At 51.6% G+C, this 27,793-nt stretch overlaps 1 protein-coding gene across 2 annotated transcripts; it reads left to right on the forward strand.

The window, feature by feature from the left end:
• Positions 1-156: 156 nt before the first annotated feature.
• On the forward strand, positions 157-27,777 carry BPHL (biphenyl hydrolase like). 2 transcript variants are annotated; one of them, XM_031435279.2, is made up of 7 exons: positions 157-289; positions 4,655-4,758; positions 6,998-7,164; positions 7,982-8,135; positions 17,075-17,206; positions 19,222-19,345; positions 27,437-27,777. In XM_031435279.2, the coding sequence occupies exons 1-7, from the start codon at positions 183-185 to the stop codon at positions 27,522-27,524; spliced, it is 876 nt and encodes a 291-aa protein (XP_031291139.2). In that variant the 5' UTR covers positions 157-182; the 3' UTR covers positions 27,525-27,777. The 2 variants fall into 2 exon arrangements, with proteins under 2 accessions (XP_031291139.2, XP_064332211.1); XM_064476141.1 differs by lacking the exons at positions 157-289; positions 4,655-4,758 and adding an exon at positions 1,338-1,484.
• The last annotated feature ends 16 nt before the right edge of the window (positions 27,778-27,793 follow it).

A 27,793-nucleotide genomic window follows, 5' to 3' on the forward strand; every position in this document is an offset into this window, starting at 1 on the left:
TTCACACGCTCCGGCCAAGCAGCCAGGCCAGGCGAGCCGGCGCGACGGCGGCCGGCGCGCCCTGCACATGCGTGTTCCTGGCGGCGGGGCGGACGCGAGACGGCAGGTGGGCTCCGCGCGGCAGGTGAACCCGGCGCCTGCGAGCGCGGAGCGGGGCGGGCGCATGCGCACAACCGGCGAGCATGGCGGTGGCGCTGGGCCCCAGGGCTGCGCGGCGGCTGCTGCTCCTCGTCTCGGCGCTGAAACCCGGGCTCCACGTCCCCCGGGCCTGGCCCGCGGCCTCGTTCGGGTAATGGCCCCGCTCCCCTCAGGGGGCCCCCGCACCCACGTCCGCGCGCTTGGGGCGGCGGGGCCGGGGACGCGGCCGAGGGAGCGCGGGCGGCGGCGGGGATGGGGGCGGTGGCCCGCCCCTCCGTCGTGCAGACCGAGACCCAGGGGGGAGACCCGGGGTGGACCCCAGACCCTCGCTCCCGGTGCGGCGCCCTGGGCAGCTCCCCACGCCTTCGGGGCCAGAGCCAGCCTGGCAGTGCCTGTGCCCCGTTGGCTCTTACAGTCGCGGGTCCCAAGTCCCTGAGTCTCCCTGCTTTTGCCGACCTCGGACTTTAAGGTACCTTGTCACCTGGGGAACTGGGAAAATGCAGAGTCCTGGGCCCAGCGCCCAGACGCTCTGAGGTCATGGGTTGTGGAGACTCCAGGAATCTGCCTTTCTGTCTTCTGACCCCCGTCCCCGGCGCGCACGCGCACACACACGCACACACTTTGAGATAAACAACAAAAACTCTGAATTAATCTCTGACCTACTGTCCTAAAAATGGGTGCCCTGGTCGCAGGTGGTAGTAGGCAGAGGATGTGGATAGAGCCACGTGAAGCTTGTTTCACTTTATTCCCTGCCGACCTGCCTACGCACACACGTGCACCATGGGTCCGTTCCATTCATGACTAGGAAGGAAAGTCAAATGCTAGGTAGGTACCTGGCATTTAGAACTTCACTTTCTCTAATGTGGAAACTTCTCATTTGGAAGAAGGAGAGAGGAGGAAGAACCTGACCAACTTTACGTATTTATGCTGTCATTGACTGGCTCTTGAGTTTCAGATTTGATTTAGGTTCTTTATTGTCAGTTTAGATCTTTTACAAGATTTTCAGGACAGTTTTGATACAGAAGGAAGATGTGTCAATGTCTGCAGCTCTGTAAGTCGGTATTGAAAAATGTCTTTATCCATTTTCCTGTTTGCAGAAAGGATTGAAATGAGGTTAGTGTAATTGTACCCATATCAGTTACAATAGGTTATTTAATGGTTGCAGGAAGGCTTCATCCACGTAGCAGTGCAAATCATTCTACTAAAATACCTCTGAAAAACAAGTTTCTCTGGATTTTGAACTGCCATTTTATGAATGTAGTTGCAAATTGATATGACATGTGATGGAGAAAACAAGCAGTGGTGTTGGTTAATCCTGAAACAAGAATCCAGCCCCATGGAAGCAGGTAAAAGTGCTCCTGTAAAACCTTTGCTCCTGAACAGCCGGTGCCCAGCATACCACTGAGCTGGGTTCCAAAACCTTCTCTGTAAGTCTGCTGTTTGGAACTCTGACTTTTTTCGTATTTCATAATCTGTAAAGTAGTCTAGCCCAGGGCCAGGTCAGAAAAGCCTTTTCTACCTGAAATTGTGTGTTATGTGCAGTTACAGTATGAATAATTTATAGAACCTAACAACCTGCCTGAAGAGAAATGTTTTCTTGTTCCATCTGGGGATGCCTTTCTCAAGAGTAAGAGAACCACCTTCCCCTGGCACCTGCCCCCACCTTCTGTCCGGCAGTTCAGGGTGAGTGTGGCCCCAGGACCAAGCCCTGCCAGGGACTCTGATCAGCTGTGAGGTTACAGAAAAAGCATGAACACGAGCAAGTCACTTAAGCTCTCTGAGCCTTGTGTCTTGCAGAATTGTTCTGAGGATTTGAGAAGATGAATGTGAAAGGCTGCATGTAAGAGGCCTGGGACACAGTAGGAATTAAGTAACTAGTAGTTATAATTAATAATGATACAAATATGAATATCTAAGTCATAGAACAGAGTATGAAAGATGTAAAAATAAGTCATCAAAATTCATGTCAATCCAAGCCCTCAGGATCGCTAATACTTTATTGTAGCTAACGGTTATTTTGGAAAAAATAAACAAAAGAAATAGCTGACATATACGATACAGAGAATCTGTAGGACTTTCAAGGTAAGGACACATCTTATTAAGTGGCCCCCATTTTTATTTGTAAGCAAAGTATGAAAATGTCAAAGGCACTGGTGTCAACATTCAGGTGCTCACTTTGACTTTGCAAATTACTAGCAGAGTGACTGGGGCAAGTTACCTAAATTCTGTTGTTAGCAATGTTTACCAGAGGCCTGACTGCCATCTGAGAACCTTTGATGAGCTGGAGGACAGATACAACACTCACTTCAGTTATATTTATGTGGAAAATCATTCAATAACTTTTTTTAAATAAAACTTTTTTCTTATGTTTAAAATTGATTTGCTTTTGTTCATGAAAGGCTGTCTGTCCTGTTTCCCCTACCTGGAGATTGACGCAAGGTTTTGGGAGCCTCCGTGATGATGGGGTACCTCTGATGGGATGACACACAGGACATTGGTGACGAGGTGCCAGGCACTTTTTCTTTCCTGGCAGCCTGGCTGGAGTCCCCTCACCATTTGGCGCCACGTTTTGCTCCTCTTGGCCCCACACTGCTGTGGAGCTGAACCTACTTGTCCCCACGTGTGTCCCTCGCTCCCAGGCCTTTGATCATGCCCTTTCTTCTACTAGAAGTACCTCCCCACCACATTCTTTTTTCAGAATTTTCCCCATCTTGGAAATTCATCTTAAATGTTAGTTTTTCAGTCTTCTCCAGATACCTCTGCCCAACCCTGACAGGCTCTGTCTGAAGCCACCTTCGAAGTCATCTGCCTTAGGGATGCTTCCCTGACATTGAGTTCCCACTGTGCCCAGTCTGGACCGCCTGGTTTTCTTTCTGTATTCTTAGGCAACCAGAAGAATGTGGGGTAGGGATGATTAGAAAAGAACTATGGAATGGGGAGTCAAGGCATGGATAGAGCCAAGCAAAGAAGGAAGTTGGAGCTTTTGGCAGAAGAAGCTTTGGACTAATCATGAAAGGGAAGCCCGTGTGAACTGGGCGGCTCGTGTCCGTGAAACCCACCGGCTTAGACATTGAGAAAGATTGGGGGAGGGGGCTTTCATTGTACGTAACACCCTCACTGTGCAAGATGCCTTTGAAAGCACATCCTTGACGCTGCGGGTGGGGGTCCCCCAAGAATCCTAAGGACGCGAGGAGTGATGCAGGTGCTCTGCCTGGCCCTGAGCTGTGCGCGGCTGTGCGGGGAGCCGCCTCGTCCCACGCTGAACACGGGAACGTAATAGCTTCTGTGCGGGCGGTGCCTCAGGCTCTTTCCCAGCCTCACCACCACTCCCTGAGGGTTTGCAGGCAGATGTGTCCATCAACCATCATTTGCCAAAATGAACCTTATCAGGAAAGCATTATTCGCCTTGACCTGCTCCTAGAGGAGCAGGACGTTAGTGACGGGTGACTCGGCAGGGGCACCTGGGGCGCTGCTCTTGGCCCCCCCGTGGTGTTTCTGTAGATTGTGAGCTTACTGCTGTGTCAGGCCACCCGGGCCTGTCGTCCTGTCGCAGGGATTGTGTGTTAAGACTTGATGTGGTTTTATTCAGCGCGTCTTTTCCAGCACCTGCCCGGGCGCGCCGTACCGCCCCTTCCGCCCTGGCCAGGCGGGAGACCGTGGGGAGGCGCCAGGGCCCCGTGCGTGCTCCGTTGCTGGATATCCCGCGTGGTTATCCCGGCGCTGCCCGGAGGGCTGCCAGGGAGAGGCTGTTCAGGGCAGAGCCCCTGGTATGCACACGGGTTGTTCAGTCAGAATACACCGTGCCGGTGGCCCCCGCCCGAGACCCTCTCCTGTGACGAGCAAATCCCGTTGATGCTGCGTCACGGGAGGCCTTGGGCCCAGGCGGGTTGGCGGCAGGGGAGGGCTCTTGGTGTGGACCCGCTATTTAACAGTCAGCACAGAAACATTTCAGCATCTTAAAAACCAGTCTGCCCTTGTTGGTGCAGACGGGCGTTCCTGACCAGAGCCCTCCTGTATCTGGCTAGAGAATGGAGAAGCTACTTGCCCAAGGGACAGCCTTGGGCTCAGGGCCTTCCCCATGGACCCTGGGGCCAGCCTCACCCTTGGGAACACTGCCAGGGTAGCCCCAGGTCCAGGCGAGCAGCCCCAGGGTCCTGCTGGTGCTCACCTTGCATCATGCCAGGTGGAGCCCCCCACGGCTCCCGGCCTCCAGCTCAGCGGGCCTGTGCCCGGGGCGGGCGGCCGGTGGTTTCAGCGAGTCTCGCGGTGCTCCTGCGGGGTAAGCCCAGCGCGGGGGCTGGGGGACGTTCAAACGTGATGACGAGTCCAGCTCTGCAGTGTAGTGAGGAAGAAACAAGCTTGTCCCTTTTTAGGTCGGGAAAATGGAAGCACATGTCAGAGTAACCCGAGGGCCCCGGGAAGGGTTCGGAGTGACTCATATACAAAAGCGCGGTTTTGTCCTCACGTCTGTGCTGCTCACCCGTCTCCCTCTGGGGCTGGGGCTTTTCTCTTGCAGCTCCTCCGTGACCTCTGCCAAAGTGGCTGTGAATGGCGTCCACCTGCACTACCTGCGGACGGGAGAGGGCGAGCACGCCGTCCTGCTGCTTCCGGGGATGCTGGGTCTGGAAGCGTTAACGGCCGCTCTCGTGTGCTGTGTCGTCTGTGACGTGTTCATGATCGTAGATGCCAGTCTTGGTCTTGGTTAACTTTAGTGCTTTGCTGAGATGCTTTAAGTAATATTTCCTATGATCGATTTTAGGTGATTTAGAAAGATACTTCTCCTTTACGTATTTTTTTCTTCCCTTAAGTACCCAGTTTTCCCCCGTGCAAGTCCAGCACTGTGTAGTTGCCTACAACTTAGGGGTTGACAGGGGTCAGGGAAGGGGATGTGGGGCTGACCAGCCAGCCAGTTTGCCTGGAATCGAGGGATCCAGGGTGTGAGGCTTTCGGTGCTGGAAGCCGGACTGATCGCCCTGTTGTGCTTGACTGTACGGTCAGATAGTTGAGAGCTGAGAACAAAACTGGGCTTAAAATCCTTTCGAAGATCAGAATTAGATTGGCACGCGTGGAGGGTGGTAAACCAGGTGGGTCCCAGTCTCCTCTGACCGGTGAGTAGTTTAGAGGTAGAAGGTTCTGGGGGAGTTTCCAGGGATCCAGGACATCTCAGATTTGGTTTTAAGGGCTTTGGTATTGTTTTATTTACAATTTAGTTAAATAATCCCAACACATATTTATTTCCTTACGATTTGCTACTTTCTCCTCAAAGGAAAATGCTGCATTTTTCAATTCATGGTGGTTTCACTTGACGTAGCATCAGGTGATCGTGGTGCCCTTGTAGCTACTGCGGTGTCTCCATCCAGAGAGTCTTGCGATCTTCCCCCACCTGCTGTACTGGGGCAGGAGGGTGTTACTCCCGTGGCCGATGGAGAGCTACAGTGAGCTGCGAAAGCAGGGAGCAGTTGGCCAGCTTCCTTTGTCGCTGTTTCAGTACTGTGATCGTTATCCAGGGATAAAGAGCTTTGGGTGACTTAATTTTTGTTTGTGTGAAACATTCACCTGATTCAGAAATCAGAGTGAGATTCTCCCCCAACTCCCTGTCCCCCCCCTACAGGCAGCCGCTGTTGGCTGTTTCCTTCTTAGGTCTCATACATCGGTAACTGTTCCTTAAAATAATTTTGCTAAAGGCTTCAGTGTGCTTGCGCTGGTCTTCAGCTGTATACCTGTGTGCCAGGAAGCACGCGCCTCACGTTGCTGACCTTGGTCTTGAGTTGCACTGTTCCCTCCCCCACCCTCTCACCTGCCCCCTCCCTCAGGGTAGTTTCCTAGAAGTCCCTCTGGGTTCAGGGGTCATGAGCGAAGCTTCAGATGTCAGAGCAGTAGGCGTGTACTTGAAATCCATCTGTATTTTTGGCTTGAGTTTTCTGAATGGTTTGCCTGATGTTGAGAAAGGTACACCTTGTCAGGAAGAGCAGTGGTCCTTGGTGATGTTAAATGATCCTACAGCATCTTGAAAGGCATTTTCTAATAATAGATAGTTTTTTAAGCGAGGTGTTTAGTATCATTTGTGTCCTGGGCTGTGAGTCCTTAGAAACCAAGCAGAGCTTAGACGTGAGATGTGGACTTGCCCCTTGAGTCCGGCCCTCCACGCTGTGATCTCCGCACGGGACGACTGTCTGCACGCTCTGCGTTCCACCACCGCCTTGAGGACGTAGTTCTCCTTGTTAACACAAGCTGTTGCAAACGGTTTTAATGAAACAAACTACTTTGATTTCTTCCCTCCATACCCTGCCCTTCTCCCTCACTTCAATGTTTTTGTTTAGTTTTCTGGTTTCTAGTTATAACCAGAAAATAAAATCTTCAAGGCTGTTCACATTCGCTCAGTAAAGGACATCTGGGATTTTGGATTTCTGCTTTGAATAACTTGAATCAAATCTCATAAGTGTGTCTACAGATGTTATCAAGATCTCTCTCATTTATAGCAGTCCTTTAAAAAAAAAAAGAAAAAAAACCCCAGAAGCATATTATATCAATAAGCCTATTTCTATGTAGTTTCATGCATTTTTTTTTTTTGAGGGACGATTAAGCTGAAAAAAATCAAAAGTACTGAAATAATACAGGACCAGTCAGGGCCCCCGTCCTTCTCAAAGTAGCCACTAGGGGGAGGGGGGGCGGGTCTGAATCCACCAGGAAGAGGCAGCTGTGGGTTCCTCACTGCGGGGCTACCTGGCTGGTTACACCTGATGTCTCACTTTGGGTAGGAACTAGTTACTTGAAGATTGGAGTTGTTTCTGCTTTTCAATGTGGTGCGTTTGAAACAGTGACAACATTCACTTGAGTGTAACCAAGGGACTGTTTTTAGGAAGCGGAGAGACTGATTTTGGACCTCAGCTGAAGAACCTAAACAAGCAGCTTTTCACAGTGGTCGCCTGGGACCCCCGAGGATACGGGCACTCCAGACCCCCAGACCGAGACTTCCCCGTGGAATTTTTTGAAAGGGATGCAAAAGACGCTGTCGACTTGATGAAGGTGGGTCCCTTAGGGAAGAGCCCGGAGAGGAGGAGGGCTGGGCCTGTCTTCATTTAGTTTTTGTTTTGTGTTTCTTCGAGGGTGATACCATGTGATTCCTACAGAAAACTCAGCATCTGAGTAGGTGTAAGGGAGGAGGCAAAGCTTCCTGCAGTCCAGCTCTTTAGAGACCCTGCTGCCGAGACTCTGAGGCTCTGCCTTTTTGCGTATATGAGTGTTCTACTGTATATTGATGGCATCCTGCTGTACCTAATGACTTTCCAGCTGACTGTTTCATCGAGCAGTTTATCAAGGGGATGCTTCCATGTCAATAAACACAAATTTACTCCAGTCTTATAATAGGTACTTAGTATTCCATTATATGGATACACTGTGTCTTAATTCCTCTGTCTTCTGGTGGTAGATAAGTAATTTCTGAGTTGCCTTGTGTATGTGTGTGTGTGATTATAAGCCGAAGTGCAGTGAACATTCTGTTGTCCGTGGACATTCTGGTTCTCATTTTTTTGTGATTGTAAGCAGTGCTGGGGTGGACAGCCCGGACCTGTCTCCTGGTGCACGTGTGTGACCGTTCCATACTAGCTGGAAGATGCAAATACTCATTTTGCAAGATGGTGCCAAATTATTATCCACAGTCTCTACACCAGTTTATAGTCCCATCAGCAAGTGTCTTAGACCGATACTCGTTAATTGTTTGTCTCAATCACTCAATTTTTACTTTGAGGCAGTGTCTCTCAGGTGTAGTCTTTGTTCATTTTCTCTGTCAAATACATTTGGAAGCATGTAACCTGTGCTGTGCGTTCTGTTGTGTTTGTCACAGACATTGCAGTTTAAGAAGGTGTCCTTGCTGGGGTGGAGCGACGGCGGGATAACGGCGCTCATTGCTGCTGCGAAATATCCATCTTACATCAACAAGGTGGTGGTCTGGGGTGCCAACGCCTACGTGACCGACGAGGACAAGGCCATTTACGAGGGTAGGTTCCCTCCCCCCCCCCCCAGAGTGTCCTCCTCCCCCTCGCCCACCCTCAGGCCTTGTTTCGATGCGTGTTGACAAGTCCTCAGCTCGAAGGTGGGAGCATGATGCCTTCTCAGGAAAGTAATGCGGTTTAACTGGTCAGTGTTTTGAAGTTTTCTATTTCCAGAAGTGACACTTTTATGACTCAGGAAAAGGCTAATAAGTAAAGTCAGTTTTTGCATTTCCTCCTGTGATCGTGCACCTCAGGTAAGGAGGGGTTGACGTGAAGCGTTACTGGTCACCTCATTTAAAGGCATGTGAGTGTGGAAGGGAACATTGTCCTCAAGTACGAAACCTTGTGTTTTGATAAAGAATTGTTGTGCTACCCACACTTTTTAAGGTTGTCCTTCAAGCTTATCTTTGAAGATTTTTAAAGACACAGGGGCTGGCAAACTGCGGCCTCTGGGCCAGACTCAGCCCCCTGCCTGTTGTTGTAAGGCCAAGGCTCTGATGGAGGTGGCCGGCGCCATGCGGGCTGCAGACTGAGATGAGGTGCCCCCTCTGGTCCTGGGGTCACTGCCCAGCGCCTGTTCTGGCGGTCCCCTCACATGGGCGACTCTTGGCACTTACCAGGCACCTAGTCACAGCATTCCAGTTGGCAACTCAGGAGATGCTCAGCCTCCAGCACGGCACCCAAATCGAGACCCTGGGGCTCCCAGGAAGAGAGGAGAACGTGTTGAGATCTGGGGGTCCCTGGGGGGAAAGTCAAGCTGACCTGGGCTGCCCTACTAGGACCCTCCCCTCCAGGCCAGTAGCTTTTGTCCTGGGTGTTCCTCTTGGATCCCAGACAGCCCACCCCGGGAAATGAGGACCAGGCAGGTCAGCAGTCTCTCGCCTGTATCTACAGAACGTCTTTGATTTTGCCTCTCGGCCTGAGACGTCTAAAACATTTACTCTCTGGCCCTTTACAGAAAGTTTGCAGACGCGAGCGCTGGAATATCACAGGCCGGTTCTGCAGCTCACGTGACCTACGTGAGCCACGTGACGGCAGTGTCCTGTTGCAGGGTCTCGGTTCTTTGCTGTCTTTCTGTTTGGTAAAGGCTGTGGGACTCTTTGATGAGAAGTCTGGTGTAGTCAGCAGTCCCAGCCGGCACTCCTGCCCGTCCTTTTACTGTCCCTGCTGGGTCCTGGGGAGGGTGTCTGCTGTGTGCTGAGGGAGCCCCTGCGCTCTGCAGCTGGTACTGCCCCTCCCGCTGCCCCTGGGACGCCTGTGGTTCTGTCTCCACTCCTGTGACGCTGGCTTCTCCCTCTCAGCCGGTAAAGGTGGGCTGGCTGCCCCTCCTGCCTCCGGTCTCTGCCTTGCCCGCCTTTGTCGTTCCCACGAGCAAGCTGAACTCTGCTTGTACGCGTCTCCTCTCCACCCATGGTCAGGCCGTCCCGCCGGCCCCCGCTCCAGCCCCTCTGCCGAGCCTCTCGCCGAGGCCTTTGATCTCGTTGTCCGAGCTGTCGTGTTCCCTTGTTACTCTGAGCAGTTTGTAGGGTCTGTAGAGGTGGCCCCTCTTTTTCCCCTGGGACTGGTGGTTCGTGTCATCTCTCTATCCTGACCCGCTGGCCTGGAGAATTATATCAGGAACTCGCTCCTGGTTTCATTGATTTCTTTCTCTTACTTTTCTGATTTCAGTTGTCTTGTTTCTGCTCTTATTTTTTATTATTTTCTTCCTTCTGCTTAGTTTGGGTTTTAATTTGCTTTTTTCCCCTGATTTCTTCAAGTAGAAGCTTAGAATGTTCAGACCTTTCTTCTTCTGCGCTGTAAGCAGTTAATGCCACAGAGTTCCCCGAGCCCCCCTTGGGCTGCATTCTACAAATGCTGGTATGTTGCGTTTTCATTCAGTTTAACGATTTCTGTATCTTCAGACTTCCTCTTTGATCCAAGGTATTTAGAAATATTACTTAATTTCCAAATATTTGGGGTTTTCTCAGATACCCTTCTGTTACTGGTTTCTAGTTTAGTTTCATAATGTTCAGAAAACCTACTTTGTATAATTTCACTTCTTGCGCATTTGAGTTATGTCCCAGAATGTGGTCTGTCTTGGTGGATGTTCCACGTGCACTTGAGGATTACGCTGCCGTTGGGTGGAGTGTCCTGTGAATGTCGGCCAGGCGAGCTTGGCCGGCGGTGTTTGCAGGTCTTCTGTAGTCTGGTTTCTGTCCACTTGTTCTGTCAGCGACTGAGGGGAAGGTGCAGCCTCCAGCTGTGATTGTGGATCTGTCTTTTGTCCTCTGGGTTTTGCTTTGTGTGTTTCAGACACCGAATCTGGGAAGTCATCCTCATTATTCCTACAGGTGTTTTTTCTGTGCCAATATTTTTTTCCCCTTCTGGGACCCCAGTGACATACATGTTAGAAGGCCTGCCTTAAAGTGTCTGATGATGCCAGTGTCTGGGTCATTTCAGGGTTGACATTTGTTAATGGTCTTTTCTCTGGCAGATTTGTCAGTTTCCTGGTTTTTTGGTTTGTTTTGTCTGTGGTTGATTTGGGGCCATTTTTATTGTAATTATGTTGTGAGACTGATCCTGTTAAAATACTCTGAAAAATGTTGACTTTTTTGCTTTTTTTCCTTGGCATTCAACAGCGTGGATTTAACCAGCTTAGATTCAGGCTGCAGATTTTGTTGCTCCTTCTGTGGGCGGTGGTTCCAGTGTCAGGTCAGTTCCCGAAGCCTGCACCTGCCCCATGTGTGTCCCTGCCCCGCGTGTGTCCCTGCCCTGTGTGTGTCCTGCAGGGGCTCCCCCGGGACCTGGATGGCGGTTAGTCCTGCGGTTCAGTTCTTGCAGCCTCTGCCCTGGGCGTCGGTGCACCTGCCCCGTGTGCAGAGCTGAGGGGCCGTCCCAGGACCTGTAGCAGCTCAGATGCAGAATGAGGGGGTCCCCTGTGGGTCCCCTTGCTGCTGCACAGTTCTGGAGCCATCTTTGGGGCAAAATGGCAAGAGAAAAGAGAGAAAAAAATAATGGTCATTCTGCGTGCAGTCAGCTGTCAGGACCCCTTGCCCTGGTGCCTTTGGTCAGAGAGCTGGCCTTCTCCTGGGGTCTGGGTGCTGCCTTGCCGCTGGGAAGGGTGGCCCCAGGCAGTGAGCTTCTCTGCATGGGCAGGGCTGGGCAGAAGGAGAGGGCGGAGTAGGAGGAAAAGACGCAGTGTCCCCCACGCCGGTCCTGGTTCTCTGGCTGACGAGGGGCTTCTTCTGAAGCGTCTGCTCTCAAAGCCGCTCGTGAGTTTCCGTGAGTCACACCTCACCCCCTCCAGCGCATGTGCACCCGCGCGCGCACACACACATTTATGTCAAAGTGGGAATCCAAGGAGGACGTCCCTTCTTTCTGCAAACAAACTACAAGCTCTGAATCTCACAGCCCCCCGTAGTTACTGACACTGAACCCCCACGCCCCTCCCAGCCATCATCCCCCTTCCTCACACCCAGTCTCCCCTGACCTTGGGCAGGATGGACTCTGACCCTCCAGTGCCGGGAAACATCCCTCTGTTTTTCCCAGCCTGTCGGACACGTCCGGCAGCGTTGGGAACACACGTGATGTCTGTTCATCACACGCCTCTTCTTGAAGCGTCTCTGTCCCGAGGCTCTCGCCACCCTCCCATCTCTGGGTGTCCTCTTGCTCTGACACCTGCCCGCTCCTCCCTGCCGGCCTGGGACGCTGGGTCCTCCACACACAGCTTCTTCCCCCCTCACATCAAGCAGCTCAGCATCCCTTGGCCTCGCCACGTCCCAGGTGGTCCACTTCCTGTTCAGTTTTCTTACTGCTTGCCCACCTGGACCGCACACTCTGTGTCGGAGTCGTGGTCCTTTCGCCAGGCTTGTCCTTCCTGGTCACCCTCTCATCGTGGGAGGGGATACTGATGGAGAGAACCATTTCTCTCCCAGAGTAGTGTCTCCAGGCGCTGTTACTGAGAGCGTGTTCTGTGCCAGCGGTAAGGTGGCTGTGCCTCCGCTGGTGTCCAGGTGTGCCTGCCGTGGTGGCCTGACGATGCCCAGGCGCTTGACCTCGTGCTGCAGTCCCCACACCCCGCGCCTGCATGCTCTGCGCTGCCTGGAGTCCATGTCGCCTTTTCCCTTCCTCCTACCAGGCTCCGGGCCCAGGCCCTGTCAGTCCCTGGTCCCCACGCAGGGCGATGGACACTTTCCTAACCACCCTCTGCCTTTACCTGCTTCCAGTCCACATTCCACTCTGTCCCGAGCGGACACTCAGGGTCTCCCCTAGCTTTTCAGTAAGTCAGCTTTGCTCCAGATGTGAGGGACCCGGGACCCCTGCCTTTCTGTCCCCCTGCCCCCACACACTTATCCTTTTCTTCAGCCACTGAGATCCCCGAATCTCTGGCAGTCAGTGGCCTGGCTCCCTGCCTCTGTGCCGCCGCACATGCTGTTCCCGCCCCACGTTTGCTTGCCGGCTTCTGTTCTCCCAGACCCAGGGCCAGTGCTGCATCCTCTGGGAAGCCCTGTGGCCCTCCTCTGCCCGCCCCAGCCTCTCCCATCACTCAACTCATACAGGACTCTGCTCCTGTGGTTGTTTACAAGTTCTCTGCTGGACCGTATGGCCCTTGAGGGCAGAGAGCATATCTGCTGTGACAGACACACAGCAGGCTTCCAGCAGCGCTGACTGGATTAATTCAGTAATTAGTGATGAGTGTATATTTGATTTATGTTCTTCATGACGATTCCAGTGGTTAGCACAAATCGTATGTTCAAAAAAAGAGAAATGTATCAGTTTCTTTGGGGATAAAAATTAGTTCTGTTTTGGATCAGCAAACAGTTTGATTCAAATGGTTATTTTAGGAACTTCCAACTATGAAAAATAATTACTGCTTGTTTTTTGGAGGAAATTATGCTTTGGGGAAAACTGGCTTCCTCTTGAAAAAAATGAGCAAAAGTAAATATTTAAATACATGGAGTAGTTTCGAGTGCTTGTTGTGTGCCAGGCACCGTTGGCAGCACATTTCACTCTTCATGTCAGAGTGTTACAATTCTCATTTTCAGGTGAGGAGACTCGAGCACAGAGAGGGTAAGGCGCTCGCTCGGGATCCCAGAGCCAGTGAGTGCAGGAGCCGGGATTCAAACCCAGGCAGGCTGCTCCCAGGCCAGTGGTGTGAACCAGTGCTCGATGCGCGCCTGGGGCCCGGCAGCTGCAGCCGGGCTCCCTGTCCCTGGGGGCGCAGGTGGTGGTGCCTGCGGACGTGTAAAGCCTTGCCCTGGAGTTTACGTCTCCACGGGTGCCTCTGCAAATGCCTGAGGCTCTCCCGCTGTCCTCATAGGAAGAATTTACACTTTAGGAAGAAAAACATCTTCCCATTCCTGAATGTTAGCAGCTTGGTTCTTAAAGGTCTTAGCCTTCCCATCACAAGGGCTTTTTTGATTTTATAGAAATTTGTATTATATTTATATTATATATTAATAATGTTATTAATACGTAATGTATTGATAATACATTAAAATACATTAAATGTATAAATTAAATATATTTATATGAAATATAAATTACTTTATATGTATTTTAATGTATATCTTAAATAATAGAATATACTATAGTAAAAATATATAAATACGTATTTTTATAAGTGTATGTTAAATGTAATATATCACGTTTATATTGCATATACTCATATTGTGTTATATAAAATATCTTAAGATATATTTTTTAAATTTATAATTTAACATATAATACTTTTATTTATTTTATAGTTGAACTTTTAACTTAACTGTATGATATTTGGTCCCTGTAATGCAACACATGTGACACGAATGGGTTACACCAGGGTCATGTGCACGTGTGCTCTCCCGTCCACCCGACCTCCTGCCCAAGTCGCAGTCATCCCTGTGCCTTTCTGAACACACTTCTGTCACATATGTTTATATTCCTAAAGAACATTTAATTTCTTTGCTTTTGAGCTGAACAAGGTGGTCATCTTCTGTGACTCGCGTTCCACGTGGCCTCTTAGAACACGGTGCTTCTGAGGCTGTTCGTGGCGTTGCTGCGTCGTGTTCCGTTGGGCCGGCGGGCTGCCCTTGGCTTTCCCTCTTTTACGGGAGCCTGGCTGTCAGCACCTGGGGCGTGTCCTTCGGCCACATGCGCAGCGGCCTCCCCGGGGAGGACGCCCAGTGGCCGGGCTGGTGCTGTGTCTGGAGATCTGCTGCGTTCCCGGTGATGGATTGTTTTCCAGCAAAATAAATTCACATTCCCATCCCTAACTCACACCCTCCACAGGACCCGGAATCACCAGACCTTAATTCTAGCCGGGCAGATGGGCGTAAAATGGTGCCTTACTGGGGGTTTTAACGTGCATTTTCCTGTTGCTGATGAGACTGAGAATGTTTTCCTGTGTTTATGCACCAGTGGGGTTTCCTCTTCTGTATCTTACCTGTTCATGTCTTCTCACTGATTTTCGCACTTTTGTTATGTAATATTTGATACATATAATACAATGTGTTTTACGGGTATATGTTAGGAAGTGTAACTACAGAAACTCCGCCCAACTCAAGCTAGAAGGCGTCTGATTATTATTACAACGTTACTGATTTGCAGGGTGGTTTCGTTTTTTCATTTCTGGTAATCCGATTCCTGACCCCTGGCTGATTGGCCTTTGTGTTAGTGGCTGTGTTACCAGCCCGCGGCTCGTCTTTTTGCTTTCTCTATGGACAGAACCATTTACTTTTAATGCGGGGAAATGTTACAGTGTTTTGTTGTCTCTTGAGCGTGGTGAGTTCTCTGAGGCAGGAAGGACACACCGCTGGGTCTGTCTTTACGGTTGCCAGCACGCTTATCCGTATCTTTGCTCCCCTTTCCTCCTTCCATCTCAGGCGTTCCTACTGAGATCCTTTCTTTTCCCTGAAGCTATTGGTTAGAAGTTCTTTGAGGGCAGGTCTGTTAATAGTCAGCTCAGCTTTTACTTAGAAACTTCTGTACTTCACCCTCGCTCCTGCGAGGGGTTGCCCGGCTGAGCACAGAAATATAAACAGAAAGTTGTCTCCTCTGCGGCCCAGTGACCCCCTTGCCGGCCTCACCTGCTGCTAAGTGTCGTCGGCCGACTCTCCTTCCTTTGCGGTGGTGTGCCTCGTCTCCGGCTGGTTTTCAGGGTTTTTTTCTCTCCCTCTGGCGCATTGCTGCTTCACCACCCCATGTCTACGTGTGGATTTCTTTTGCTTTATCCTGTTGGAGCTACGTTGGACTTTTGTCTATGGGTTCTTCCCTCAGTTCTGAGAAGCGTGGTCGCCTGCTGGCCCCTCCTCCTTCGGGGACAGGTGAGACTTTGTAGCCCAGTCTCTCCATCTGCCCGTCTCTGTTCATCTCTGGGTCTGGGGTTCTGCCTCATTTCTAAGCTTTCTCTTCCAAGTTACTAGTTATTCTGTTCACTTTATAAAGATTCGGATTGCTTTGTGATCTTTGATGAGGAGCATATATTTGCTTACTCTTGGTCTGAAAACAAACAAAAAGACAGTGTGCGTTGAGAGCACTTTCATTCCGACGGGATGTCCGCTTGCTGCTCTCGGGCACTGTGATGGTGCCAGGCTGGGGCCATTTTCACCTCGGCTTCATGCAGGAATCTCAGGTTCCGGGGTCCCGCCCTTCCCCAGCCAGCAGTCACATTTCCCCCGGAACAACCCTGCCTTTGAGTGGTCTTCCTACTCCCAGCTGTTTTCTTTCACGCACACACACACACTCTCTCGTCTCCCTCAGCCCCCCAGTCCAGCAGCGCAGCAGACACAAGTTATCATGAAAGATCTGCTTGTTGCGCTGCCGGAGGCCTCTCGGAGGGTGTGGCCCGCTCGGCAGCCCAGGGCAGAGCCGTTGGTGGGGATGTTTTCACTGGCCGCTGTCACGGCGTTCTGCCAGCTGCTCCCTCCCTTCCTCCCTCGCTTCCCTCTGCCTCCTTCCCAGGTCTCCCCCCACCTCTTCATTGTCAGGCTGCTTCTCTGCACCCCCACGTGATGTCCCCTCCGTTTCATGCAGAGCAGCGCGGCGTCCTCAGCCTCTGGACTGGAGCCCGGGCTTCCGTCTGCAACTGAAAGGAGTCAGCGGAGGACAGGCAGGCGCTGGCTGTGGCGGGGCTGCCCCGCTCGGAAGGCCGCTGGGGCTGAAAGTCGCAGTTTTACCCCATGCGGTCATTTCCTTTCCCCGGCGTGCACTGGGTGCCCGCCAGCTGCCGGGCCCTGCCCAGGGCGACGTGCCGGCTGCCGCTGGGTGGGGATCCTGATCGCGGCGGCCCTGCTGTGTCAGGGAGCGTCGTGTGGGTAAAGCACCGTGTTCAAAGCCCTCGACACTCGATGTCCGACAGGCTCAGGAGGGCAAGGGTCTTCCTGTCACCACCGGGTGTTTCAAGAAGTAAGGAAAATACTGGGCTAAGGAGTTGAACTTGCTTATTCGTTTCCAAGCTGGTTTTTAGCTGTTAGTTCCTTTCCTAACAGTGAGTCGCTGTAGCGCAGTCTGCAGTTGGTAGTGACGCCCCTGGGGCTTCAGCAGCAGAAGCTAGAATGAGTGATCTGTGTGTGTTTCTCAGTGTACGTAAATGCAGTGCAGAAAAAACTCCTCTTTTATAAATATGTCCTTTTTACTCAGATGACCCTAATTAAGGGAACATCTGCTTTTATCTCACGCCTTTAACGGAGAAGCAGCATTACATGCAGATCTCATTTCACTCACTTGGTGAGCACCTGCTGGTGCCCCTCTTGTGCCGGAGGGACACAGTGGGGGACAGAAAGCAAAACCCCGCCCGTGGAGCTCACATCTGGGTGGGGACACAGCCCTCAGCACAGACCCAGAAGCCACTGAAAGTGGCCAGGCTGAGCAGCCCGGGCCAGCCGGACGGCAGACGCCGCAGCTCCGAGCTGCCCTGCACTGGGGGTGTGGAAAGATAAACTCGTGTAGAGACTAACCTTATTCTTGCCCTCACTTCTGTCTCGCAGGTATCCGAGATGTTTCTAAGTGGAGTGAGAGAACAAGGAAGCCTCTGGAAGCCCTGTATGGGATCGACTACTTTGCTAGAACCTGTGAAAAGTGGGTGGACGGCATAAACCAGTTCAAGCGTCTTCCAGGTGGTAGGTTGCATGGACAGCTGGCAGGCCCTTTGTGGATTAGAGAGACCGCTGAGCTCCCCCGACGTCCCGGAACTCCTCGGGGTTAATGTGCTCGCCCGCTGTCCTTGCACACGGGTGTGTGAACAGAGGGTGCTGGCGACGGCACACAATACGGGTCCTTGTGTGACACACCCGCCCTCCGCCAGAGACAGACTGTGCACAAAGGTTCACATTGTTGAGTCTTTAATAGCAGGCTGCTCTTTTCTTCTCTGAGTGCTTTGTGTGTGTGATGACAAATAATTCTCCAGAAGCCTCGAATAGTCTTCATTTTCTGATTCCAGAATATGGGTGATTAGGAAGCCGAAAGCTGCAACAGTCCCTGTATTTTCCGCCTTTTCACGTTTAGAGGTGTCACCCCACTGTGTCTCGTGTGACAGAAGAAGAGGGACTGTCTGTCGTGGCCTTCAGCCCCAGCAGAAGTGGTGTGAGGAAGAGAATGTTGAGTTCTTTTCCCATCTTCAGAGCTAAACTATGTCCCGTTAGCCATCAGGTGTCTTCCTGTCTTAATCTGGAAAAGTCACATGACTTCCAATAACAGGAAGAATTGACATCCTGAAGAGAAGTTATGAACTCAAGTCCGTTTTTTTGTAGCTACTTCCTCTCACTTTCCTTTTTTAATTGCTGAAAGAAAGGGGAATAGTTGAGATCTAATCTTGAAGCACATTCAGTTACAAACTTGCTGAGATTGAAGGACCAGTTTGGTCTACTCAGTAATCATTTCCAGAATGAGTCACCCGTCAAGACTTTCATAATGAAAAGCACGTTTGGAAATGCGATTTTTTTGGTGTAAGTTCAAAACAGCAAGTAGATCCTGAGCAAAGGCAGGATCCGCCTGGAGAGACAGGTCCTTGAAATGAGCTTCCTCACCTCTTAACAAGAAATGCTGTGAACAGTGTCGGAGACAGTTCTCCACCAAAAAAGGCAGATTCGTGAGATGTAAGCTTCTGTGTTTTCTTGAGGAGGGTAGTGAAGAGGCTAGAATGCTGAAATCAGAAGTGGAATTAAGTCAGCAGTTCAAAGTATGTCCTGTGTTAATTGTTACATTAAAAACTGACTCTGGCAAAGACACTTTCAAGAGAATGAAAAGACAGGCCACAGACTGGGAGAAAATGTTTGCAAAAGACCCATCAGCCAAGGACTGTATCCAAATACGCAGAAAGCTCTTCAAACCGAACAGTAAGGAAACGGCCCGATTCAAAGACGGGCCGCCGCACCTTCTGGGACAGCCAGAGCAGAGGGGCCGTAGGGCAGTGGAAACGCTCTGTGTGGCGCTGTGACGGTGGGTCCGTGTTGTAGCCGTCTGTGCAAACCCCCGACCGTGCACACCAGGAACGTGTCCCTCAGGACGCCCGGGCTCCGGTGACGTGTCAGCACACCTCCTCGGCTGTGACAGACGTTCCCTCTGGTGGGCGGGGCTGACAATGTGGATTGTGCGTGTGTGGGGCCGGGTGTGTGCAAACTCTCTGCCTTCTGCTCAGTCTGTTACAAACCTAACACTAGAAGTCTGTTAAAGAAAAAAAGAAAGAAAGAGAAGGGGGGGAGGATGCCATAAAGTAGGGAGTCTGGCGACGTGACTCACCCTACAGCAAGACTGTTGGCAGCCTTCTCGTCTGCCTGCTGGGCGGATCACTGTGGCCCGAGCCCTGTCCCCTGGGCACTCAGGGCCGTGCTTCCAGGGAGAAGCCTTCCTGCCACCACGCACCCGTCACCGTTGGCAAACAGGGAGCTGCCCCCTGCAGCAGGGAGACCAGTGGAGCTTTTGTTCGCCTTAACTCCTGCTGTACCTGGATTCTGAAGGTAAGCAGGCAGAACTGCATGCTTACTAGTAGATCTTGCAAGGAAAAACACCAGCAAAGAAACAGAAAAGGAAACCCCAGGAACTTATCTGACCCAAGCCAGTGCTGCACAGACGGACGCTGAGGTCTGCCCTGCCCCGCCCGGCCCCGCTGACCCCCGGGGACCTCTGTGTCTTTCAGGTAACATCTGTCGGCACCTGCTGCCCCTGGTCCAGTGCCCCACCCTGGTCGTGCACGGGGAGAGGGATCCTCTGGTCCCGCGTTCGCACGCTGACTTCATACACCAGCACGTGAGAGGGTCCCGGTGAGTCACGCCTGGGCCAGCGCTCCGCCCCGGGGGCCTGGGGGGCAGACGGGAGAAGCCGTAGGAGGAGAGGAAGTGTGAGGCTCAGGTTTAAGGGGTACCCCGCCCCCCTTTGCCAGTGTCAGCCAATAGTCCTGTATTTCCGGAGCGAGGGGCACAAGGAGCCTGAGCTGTGGGTGACGAGTTGGGACGGTGGGCGCTGGGGCTGCAGCAGTGGTGACAGTTCGTCGTCAACCATAGCGGAGTAGTAATTTAGGAGCTTTCATCATAAAAGCACCATCCACCCGGCAAAGAAAGTTTGTCAAATCAAAGGAAAACTAAGCACCTGTTCCTTGTCACCCACTGAAGTACTTCTGTTAGTGTTTTTTCAATGTGGGATTTTTAAATCATTTTTTAAAATCTTTGCTCATTTTATTTAATTTTCTACTTAATACTTTCCTAATGACGGCACTGGGGTTTGAACCTAGGACCTCATGCATGCTAAGCACATGCTCAACCACTGAGCAGGGGTACCCTTCCAACCCCCTGTTATTAGCATTTTTGTGTTTCTCCTTTCCAGTATTTTTTAACATAGATACAATTATATTCTATATTCAACTTTGATTCCTGCTTTTTAAAAAATTGTTCTGTAAGTTTTTCATGTTATTTCAGTTTTAAGTATGTACACATCAGAGGAAAATCTGTAATTCAGAACCGCCAAACAGCGGGGTCTGCCAGGCCGGCCGGGTCAGGGGCTCACTCGAGCAGGTGGCAGAGACGTGTTACTCATCCTGGGCATCCTTGTTTCGGCCAGCGAGCCTGGGGGCGCCAGAGAACCTAGTGAGACATGTCGGTGGAAATTCTGTTCTTTAGCCCCATTTGTTTTTGTGTGGAACAGAAATTTATAGTTTAAATACTTCGGCTGACAGGAGAGTCAGCTTCTGCTGGTACTTATATCAAGGTGAAGATTCCAAGGTGGATAAACTCAGTGTTTCCTTGGCATGTGGTGGCTGTAAATCCCGTAGGTGAAATTGAGGTGCGATCAGGAGATAGTGGCCTGGTTTCTCTGAAAAACAAAAATACTGGAAAGTAAGCACCGAGGGGAGCTGTGACCTCCTCAGAGACTGCATATTAATTCCAGAGATGCTGTCATTACTCAGGACGTCTTTGGAACCGTACGGAGTTCTTTTGAAACTGGCTTTATTAGTGACGTAAGAAAACCCTCCCTTCCCCGCCGCCCGCGAGCCATTCCCGACGCCCGCTGGGGGCTGGCGCCCTGGCAGGGCCGGTAGAGGTCCCTGAGCTGCGGGTCCCCACGATGCAGCAGGGAAGGTAGGCTCAGAAACCGTTCCTCTCCTTCCTAGGCACACTGTTTATTCCGTGACATATTTTACAGACAGATTTCTCCAAGAACTTTTAAATGTGGAGGACATGCTTCTCAGTCTATAATAAAATGTCATTACTGTAGTCCTGTATAATCCCTATGTCCAAATAGCATTTCATATTTTAAAAGGTATCTTGTATACGATATCTAATTATACTTCACAACAAACTAAAGGGGGGAAATATTGCACCCATTTTAGAGATGAGAAAATCGAGACCAAGATGTGTTAAGTAACCTTCCAAGGCTGCATAGCTCGTAAATGACAAATCCTAGACTTTTTCCCTCCTAACACAGTGCTTTCCACCCATGGCACAGCTGCGTCTCGTAAACATACTCTTATTTTAATATGATGGTAAAATGCCTGAAGTGTGTACTTGCTGACATGGTTGTCTTCTAGCTTCAGAAATGACAGGTTTTTGCAGACTGACGCTCGTGATAAATGCAGTGTGTTCCCTTAGAGAGCCAGTAAATTTCTGCGAGAAAGTTTAATTTAGGAATTCTGTTCCAGACCTGTCTCCTAGCAACAGAACACATCAGTATGGGAGAAGAATATTCCCTTACCGCTGAGATGTTAGTGGTTTCAGTACACTCCTTTATAGAAGGTCGTTTTCTTAGAGCAGAATTCTTTGGAACAAGTGAGTCGAGAGTGCTGTGTTCCTGGCAGTGACCGTCTGAAACCGGCTTGCGTGTTACACTGCCACCTTCCTCTGCCGGGAGAGCCCTTCATGCTGGGCCTGAACCTGAAACACGGTTCATAATTTTGGACCCACAAGGGGAGGGTTGATTCCTTGAGCACCAGAGTCGTCCTCTGACTGCACACCAGGCCTTCCAACACCAGGGAGCAACTCAGCGTGCAGGGCGCAAACGGTGAACTTGATGTTCCGTTTCCCCGCCGGGCACATTTACAACTAAACTTAAAGACACAGTCTGTCCCCCAAAGACCTACTGCAGAGAGAGATCAGGTATGGAGCAGATGCTTCTCTCCTGGAAGAGGCTGGAGGGAGGCTGGGCCATCAGCAGCCCTGCTTCCTGCCTGTCAGTCCTTCCTGTCTCTCTCTGTTCGCTCTTTGTGGGAGAGGAATCACACAATCTCTTGGAGGCGAAGAGGCATCAGAGATAGGTCAAGTTCAGTGGTTGTAAGGTTTGTTTTGGGGCAGTTGAACGCTTCTTCCTAACAAAGCCTTCTGCAGAAGTCCAGGTACACAGCAGAAGTAGGAGTCACCCTGATTCCAGCAGTGACGGGGAGCCAGCCCTGCCCCCAGGGTCCCGTGTCCTGCCCGCCCCGTGCACCCACTGCTTGCCCAGCCCTCCCTCCTGGACCGCAGAGCACTGACGCTGCCACCTGCCTGCTCGCCAGCCCCTGCCTGGGCGACTCCTGTTGCCAGGTGTGCGCTGCCCGCTAGGCAGCCCAGCTCGCTTTCCGAGAATTTGTGTTGAGCAGAGGCCAGCACTCAGCAACCCCTCGGGGTGGGAGTGATGGGCCGGCCAGGCAGGGGGCTGAGCTGGCTCGGGAGAGGAGTGGCTTCACAGCGAGCTGAGACGCGCGGGTGCTCGCCGGTGTGTGAGTCAGCTCCGGCTGCTGTAACAGGTAGCCGCGCAGCGCGGCTTAAACTGCAGACGCTTCTCCCCTCATCGCCTGGAGGCTGGAGGTCTGAGGTCCAGGTGTCGCCGGGGCTAGTTTCTCCTGAAGCCTCCCTCGGCTTGTAGGTGCTGCCTTCCCTCTGTGCCCTCCAGGGTCTTCCCAGGGTCTTCTGTGTGTGTCTGGGTGCTGATCTAGTCTTCTTACGAGGAGACCAGTCAGGTTAGATTCGGGCCCACCCTTAGGACCTCATTTTAACATGATCACCTCTTTAAAGACCTTCTATCCAAACAAGGTCACACTGAGGTCCTGGGATTAGGACTTCAGCACGTGAATCTGGGGGACCTGATTCACCCTATGACAGTATATTTCTGAGGTCTTAGATCTCAGGAACTGGGGGCCCCAGCAGATAACAGGATCTGGGTTTCAGACGCAGCTGCCCGTGACCAGCGCCTTGCCTGGAGTCCTCTGTACCCCGCCCTGTCCTTGCCTGGCCACGGGCACCCAGCCTTCCGATCACAACTCAGATGTCTCCCCGTCCTGTTCTCCAGTCACGCATCTTTCGGAGGCCACGCGGCCCCTCCTGGTGCCTTCTCTGCAGCTGAGCACGTTGGCCTCTGTCCTGGGCTGCAGGCTGTACATCTCAGAGTGCTCGGACCACATGGAAGGAGAGCATGGGCAGCACATGGGCCGTGTCCCTGCACTGCAGGTGGACGGCATCCCTGCAGGTGACTCGGGCCCAGGAGTGTGGTGCAGAATCCACTTGCAGGTTGGGGCCAGAGAGCAGCCCAGGCAGGCAGGAGCCAGAGCCAAAGTCCACGTGTGCGAAGAGTTGGCACCTTAGGTCCTGTGTCACCAAAGGGGAAGGGTGGGAACCAGAGTCTAGCCTGGCGCCGGTGGTCAGGAGCACCACAGGGTCTCGGGGGCCCTGGGCCCGAGGGCCGGCTCTGTGACGAACTGTGCCCATAAACAGGTACCTGTGTTCTGTTCCTGTTTCCTGGGCGCTACCTGGGGAGGATCATGCCTCTCTTCTCAGAATAAGGTTTTGAGGAATGAATGAGGAGGTCTGTGTACATTTAAGATCAGTGAGAACTCGGCACACAGTAACTGCCTCGCGTGGCTGGGATGGTACAGGTGTAGGTGATCAAGGCCCAGGAGGCAGCAGCGCGTCGCATGGCAGTAGGTCAGAGGCTGACAGCCCTTGGTCACAGCTTTCAGCAGCATGTGCACACACACACAAATACACACATACATACATGTGCATGTGTACACATTATATATCCTTAGAGAGGGATTGATTTGCTGCAGGAATAAGGAATCGCAGCCGATTGTAGAGGCTGAGAAGTCCAAGGTCTGCAGTCAGCAAGCTGCAGACCCAGGAGAGCTGACGGTGTCGTCCAGTCTGACTCTGAAGACCTGAGAACCAGAAAGAGCTGATGTTGCCATTTGCGTCTATAGGCAGGAAAAAGCCAATGTCCCAGTTTGAAGACAGGCAGGAGTTCCCTCTTACTCAGGGGGGGGGTCAGCCTTTTATCGCTGTTCAGCCCTTCAACTGATTGGATGAGGCCCACCCACAGTGGGAAGGGCAATCTGCCTTACTCAGTCTACAGAATAAAATGTTAATCCCCCATCTAAAGACACCCACACACAAACATCCAGAATAATGTTTGACCAAATATCTGAGCACCTGTGGCCCAGCTGAGATGATGTGTAAACCCAGCCATCACAGTTGGGAGCACCTGGCTTGAGCTGTCTGCAGAGGTCCTGGCCTTGGTGGGGAATGGCTATGGGTGCCCAGGCCCTCTAGTCACAGGCCAGACGCTGTCCTCTGTCTGAATCACGGAAGGAATCTGCAGCTTCCTAGCCTCGTACAGTCTGGCCACCAGCGGAAAGATGGCCCCAGGCCTCCAAGGCAGGCCAGTGGGAGCCGCGCCACCAGCAGTGGTGAAGTGGGAAGGATTCATGCTGGCGGCAGGTTCATTCCAGTGCTGTGGAGGGTGAACCTGGGAGACACCAAGGGAAGGACAGCTGCCCTGGCTTCAGTGCTAGACCCTCCAGGCTGAGGTGCCCAGGGGACCTTCCTCTCCCACCTTCTCCTCCAGCTGCTGCTGCAGGCAGCCCAGGAACCCCTTGGGGCCAGGTTACAGGACCAACTCCAGACAGGGCCAGCCTCGTCCTGGTATCTCACAGAGGGTGGGGTCTCGTCCTTTCTAGATGACTCTTACCCATGACGTCTCATAAAATCTCTTTAAGGTAAGAAGGTTCCAATTGCAGTCAGTTCTGTTAGCCAATAAATGTAAATAGTCTCGCAGGTTGGAGCACTTGATTACCATGCTGAGCATAATTGGAACCTTCCTGAGGACTCTCGCACACTGTGAAGTGCCGCGTAGATGGAATTATGGGCCAGCAGCGAACACGTATGAAGTGTTTACCGTGTGGCCACAGTCAGTGTCGTCTTCTGAATTACCCTGTGGGGGGACACTGTTACTGTCCCCATTTTCCCAGTGAGCAGTGGTGCTGTCACTTGCCAGTGGAGACCCCGTACTGAAGAGAGGACATGTCTTTTTTTTTTTTTTAACATTTTTTATTGATTTATAATCATTTTACAATGTTGTGTCAAATTCCAGTGTTCAGCACAATTTTTCATTCATGGACATATACACACTCATTGTCACATTTTTTTCTGTGAGTTATCATAACATTTTGTGTATATTTCCCTGTGCTATACAGTGTAATCTTGTTTATCTATTCTACAATTTTGAAATCCCAGTCTATCCCTTCCCACCCTCCACCCCCCTGGTAACCACAAGTCTGTATTCTCTGTCTGTGAGTCTATTTCTGTCCTGTATTTATGCTTTGTTTTTGTTTGTTTGTTTTTGTTTTTGTTTTTTAGATTCCACATATGAGCGATCTCATATGGTATTTTTCTTTCTCTTTCTGGCTTACTTCACTTAGAATGACATTCTCCAGGAGCATCCATGTTGCTGCAAATGGCATTATGTTGTCGGTTTTTATGGCTGAGTAGTATTCCATTGTATAAATATACCACATCTTCTTTATCCAGTCACCTGTTGATGGACATTTAGGCTGTTTCCATGTCTTGGCTATTGTAAATAGTGCTGCTATGAACATTGGGGTGCAGGTGTCATCCTGAAGTAGATTTCCTTCTGGATACAAGCCCAGGAGTGGGATTCCTGGGTCATATGGTAAGTCTATTCCTAGTCTTTTGAGGAATCTCCACGCTGTTTTCCATAGTGGCTGCACTAAACTGCATTCCCACCAGCAGTGTAGGAAGAGAGGACATGTCTTGCCCCCATCAAGCCCATGCCTTTAACCCTGCGGTGTCACCTCCGGTTGCCTTCAGCTGTGACCGGAAGCAAGCTCTCTGTGAAGGCAGGAGCCTCAGCTCGGGCAGTGCTGGCAGCATGGGCCAGGCTGTCCCCTCCGCACACCAGCAAGGGCGTCCGTCGGCCAGCAGATTGTGTGAAAGCCACTCTCCCATGAGCCCGGAATCAGACCCTTTTGTTATTTGGATGAGAGCCTGGGTCAGCAGCCGTGGCCATGCTGTCCCGAGGGGAGCATCGCAGGTCAAGTGCAGGGACTCCTGTGTCAGACCTCAGGGAGGGGCTCTGCTGAGGACCTGGAATTGACCTCCAACGCCACCAAGGAGCAGAGCAGTTTTCTCATACCCTCACTTGTCTGTCCGTCCATCTGTCTGTCATAGTCCAGTGCCGCTCTGAGTGTAGCTGCCTCAGAACAGGGCCCCCGTACTTTAAACAAGGGCTCAGTTTTTATTTCCCGAGCCCTGGGTCACTTCAGGAAGGGTGCAGGCGGCACTGAGCCTACAAAGGATTCACGGCAGGTGTCTCCTTCCTTCTTGGGAATCTGAACAAATCATGGGAGTGGGTTGGCTGCCCACAGAGGAGGGCTCCAAGTGAGGCGGGGCAGGGTCGCTGCTTTGGAATCCAGCTCGGCACAGCCTGGACAGCGCCATGCAGCCCAGGCGTGCCCCCTGACTGCCAGCGCCGTCAGCAGGGGCTGCTTCTCTGGCTCCTGAAAGCCCACACTGGGAGCCTCCCTGCGAGCCCTGCTCCTCGGGGAGGGCCATTGGGCCCCATCCTGAACAGCAGGGGCCTCAGAAACATGCCAACAACAGGTCCTCCTTTCACGTCGACGATCCTGATTTTCTGGGTACCTCCACCCGACCCCAATGTGGTCCAGTCGCAAGAGACCCAACACAGTCCAGGGGCTGCTCCGTCCCCGGCGCCCTTTCCCCACGCGTCCTCCCTAGTGCTCTCGGCCCCCAGCTGTGGAGAGCAGCATCAGGCAATGCGGGAACTAGCATTTGGCCTCAGTGTAGTCATTTCAGCGTCCGGTTGTTTTTGTGGACAGAACAGCTCAAACTAGGGCTTACATCCTGGGAACTTTCATTCGTTTAAAGCTTACGAGTTCTGCACATTTATAGCTAATAAATGTAGAACTCAGAGAAGTCTGCTTTTATTAAAGAAGTTACAGACCAGCCACATTTGACCAAAGAAAGCCCTGTTGAAAAGAAGCCGCCTCATGAGGACGTGGGGTTTGCCACAAGAGCCACATGTGGGCTGCGGAGCCGGGAGACACGGGCTCCGGCCTCACGCGCCTGTGTACCTGCCCTCCGTGGGTGCCTGTGTGCGGCCTTACGCAGTCCGCCAGAATGGCAGGGTCATCTGGAGCCTTGCACTGCAGGCCTGTGGGGGCTCTGAACTCTGATTTGGGTTTTCCCACTATTCCACGAAGCTCCAATCCAGTGGATTCAGGGCATTTCATATTTTTATCATCTTTCCAACCCTCTCTCTCTTAAAATCAACCTTATTAAAATGATTTTTTTAAGGTAACCACCAAATTGCATCTCCCTACTCTCAGTCAGGTTTATAGTCAGACCATTTCTCAACCCGATTCAATTCTGAATACAGTGTGTGTGCTGTCACTGTGACGTCAGCCTCTGGGCGTTCACTCTTAGGTCTGTATCCCGGGAAACTTCATACTGTGCACGTTTTCTCTGTAACAGCAGTTAGAAAAAAAGTGGCAGTTTCTCACGGGATGCCCGTGGCGTGTCGGGAGGGTAACAGGTTTAAATGGTGGGCCAGTAACCATGAGCTTTTCTTTTTAGGCTGCATCTGATGCCGGAGGGCAAGCACAACCTGCACTTGCGTTTTGCAGATGAATTCAACAAGTTAGCAGAAAACTTCCTACAATGACGGTGTCGCTGAGAACAGGTGGCCTGGCGCTGCCTCCGAAACCCACCCCCGGGACAGTCCTCAGTCCACCTGCCTTCCCAGGCTGCCTCCTGCTGCCCACAAACCACTCCTAATCAAGCTCGAATAAGGACATACTAAAAATAGCCTCTAGCTTTCATAGCTACAAAAATTAAGTCTGATTTTAAACGCCGTTGTGAATTTCTACCATTGTCTTAACAAATAAATTCCTACCATGATATACTTTACTTTCAAATGAATCGTCAGGGATG

Source organism: Camelus dromedarius, chromosome 19, assembly GCF_036321535.1.
Source record: "Camelus dromedarius isolate mCamDro1 chromosome 19, mCamDro1.pat, whole genome shotgun sequence".
Taxonomy (NCBI): Eukaryota; Metazoa; Chordata; class Mammalia; order Artiodactyla; family Camelidae; genus Camelus; species Camelus dromedarius.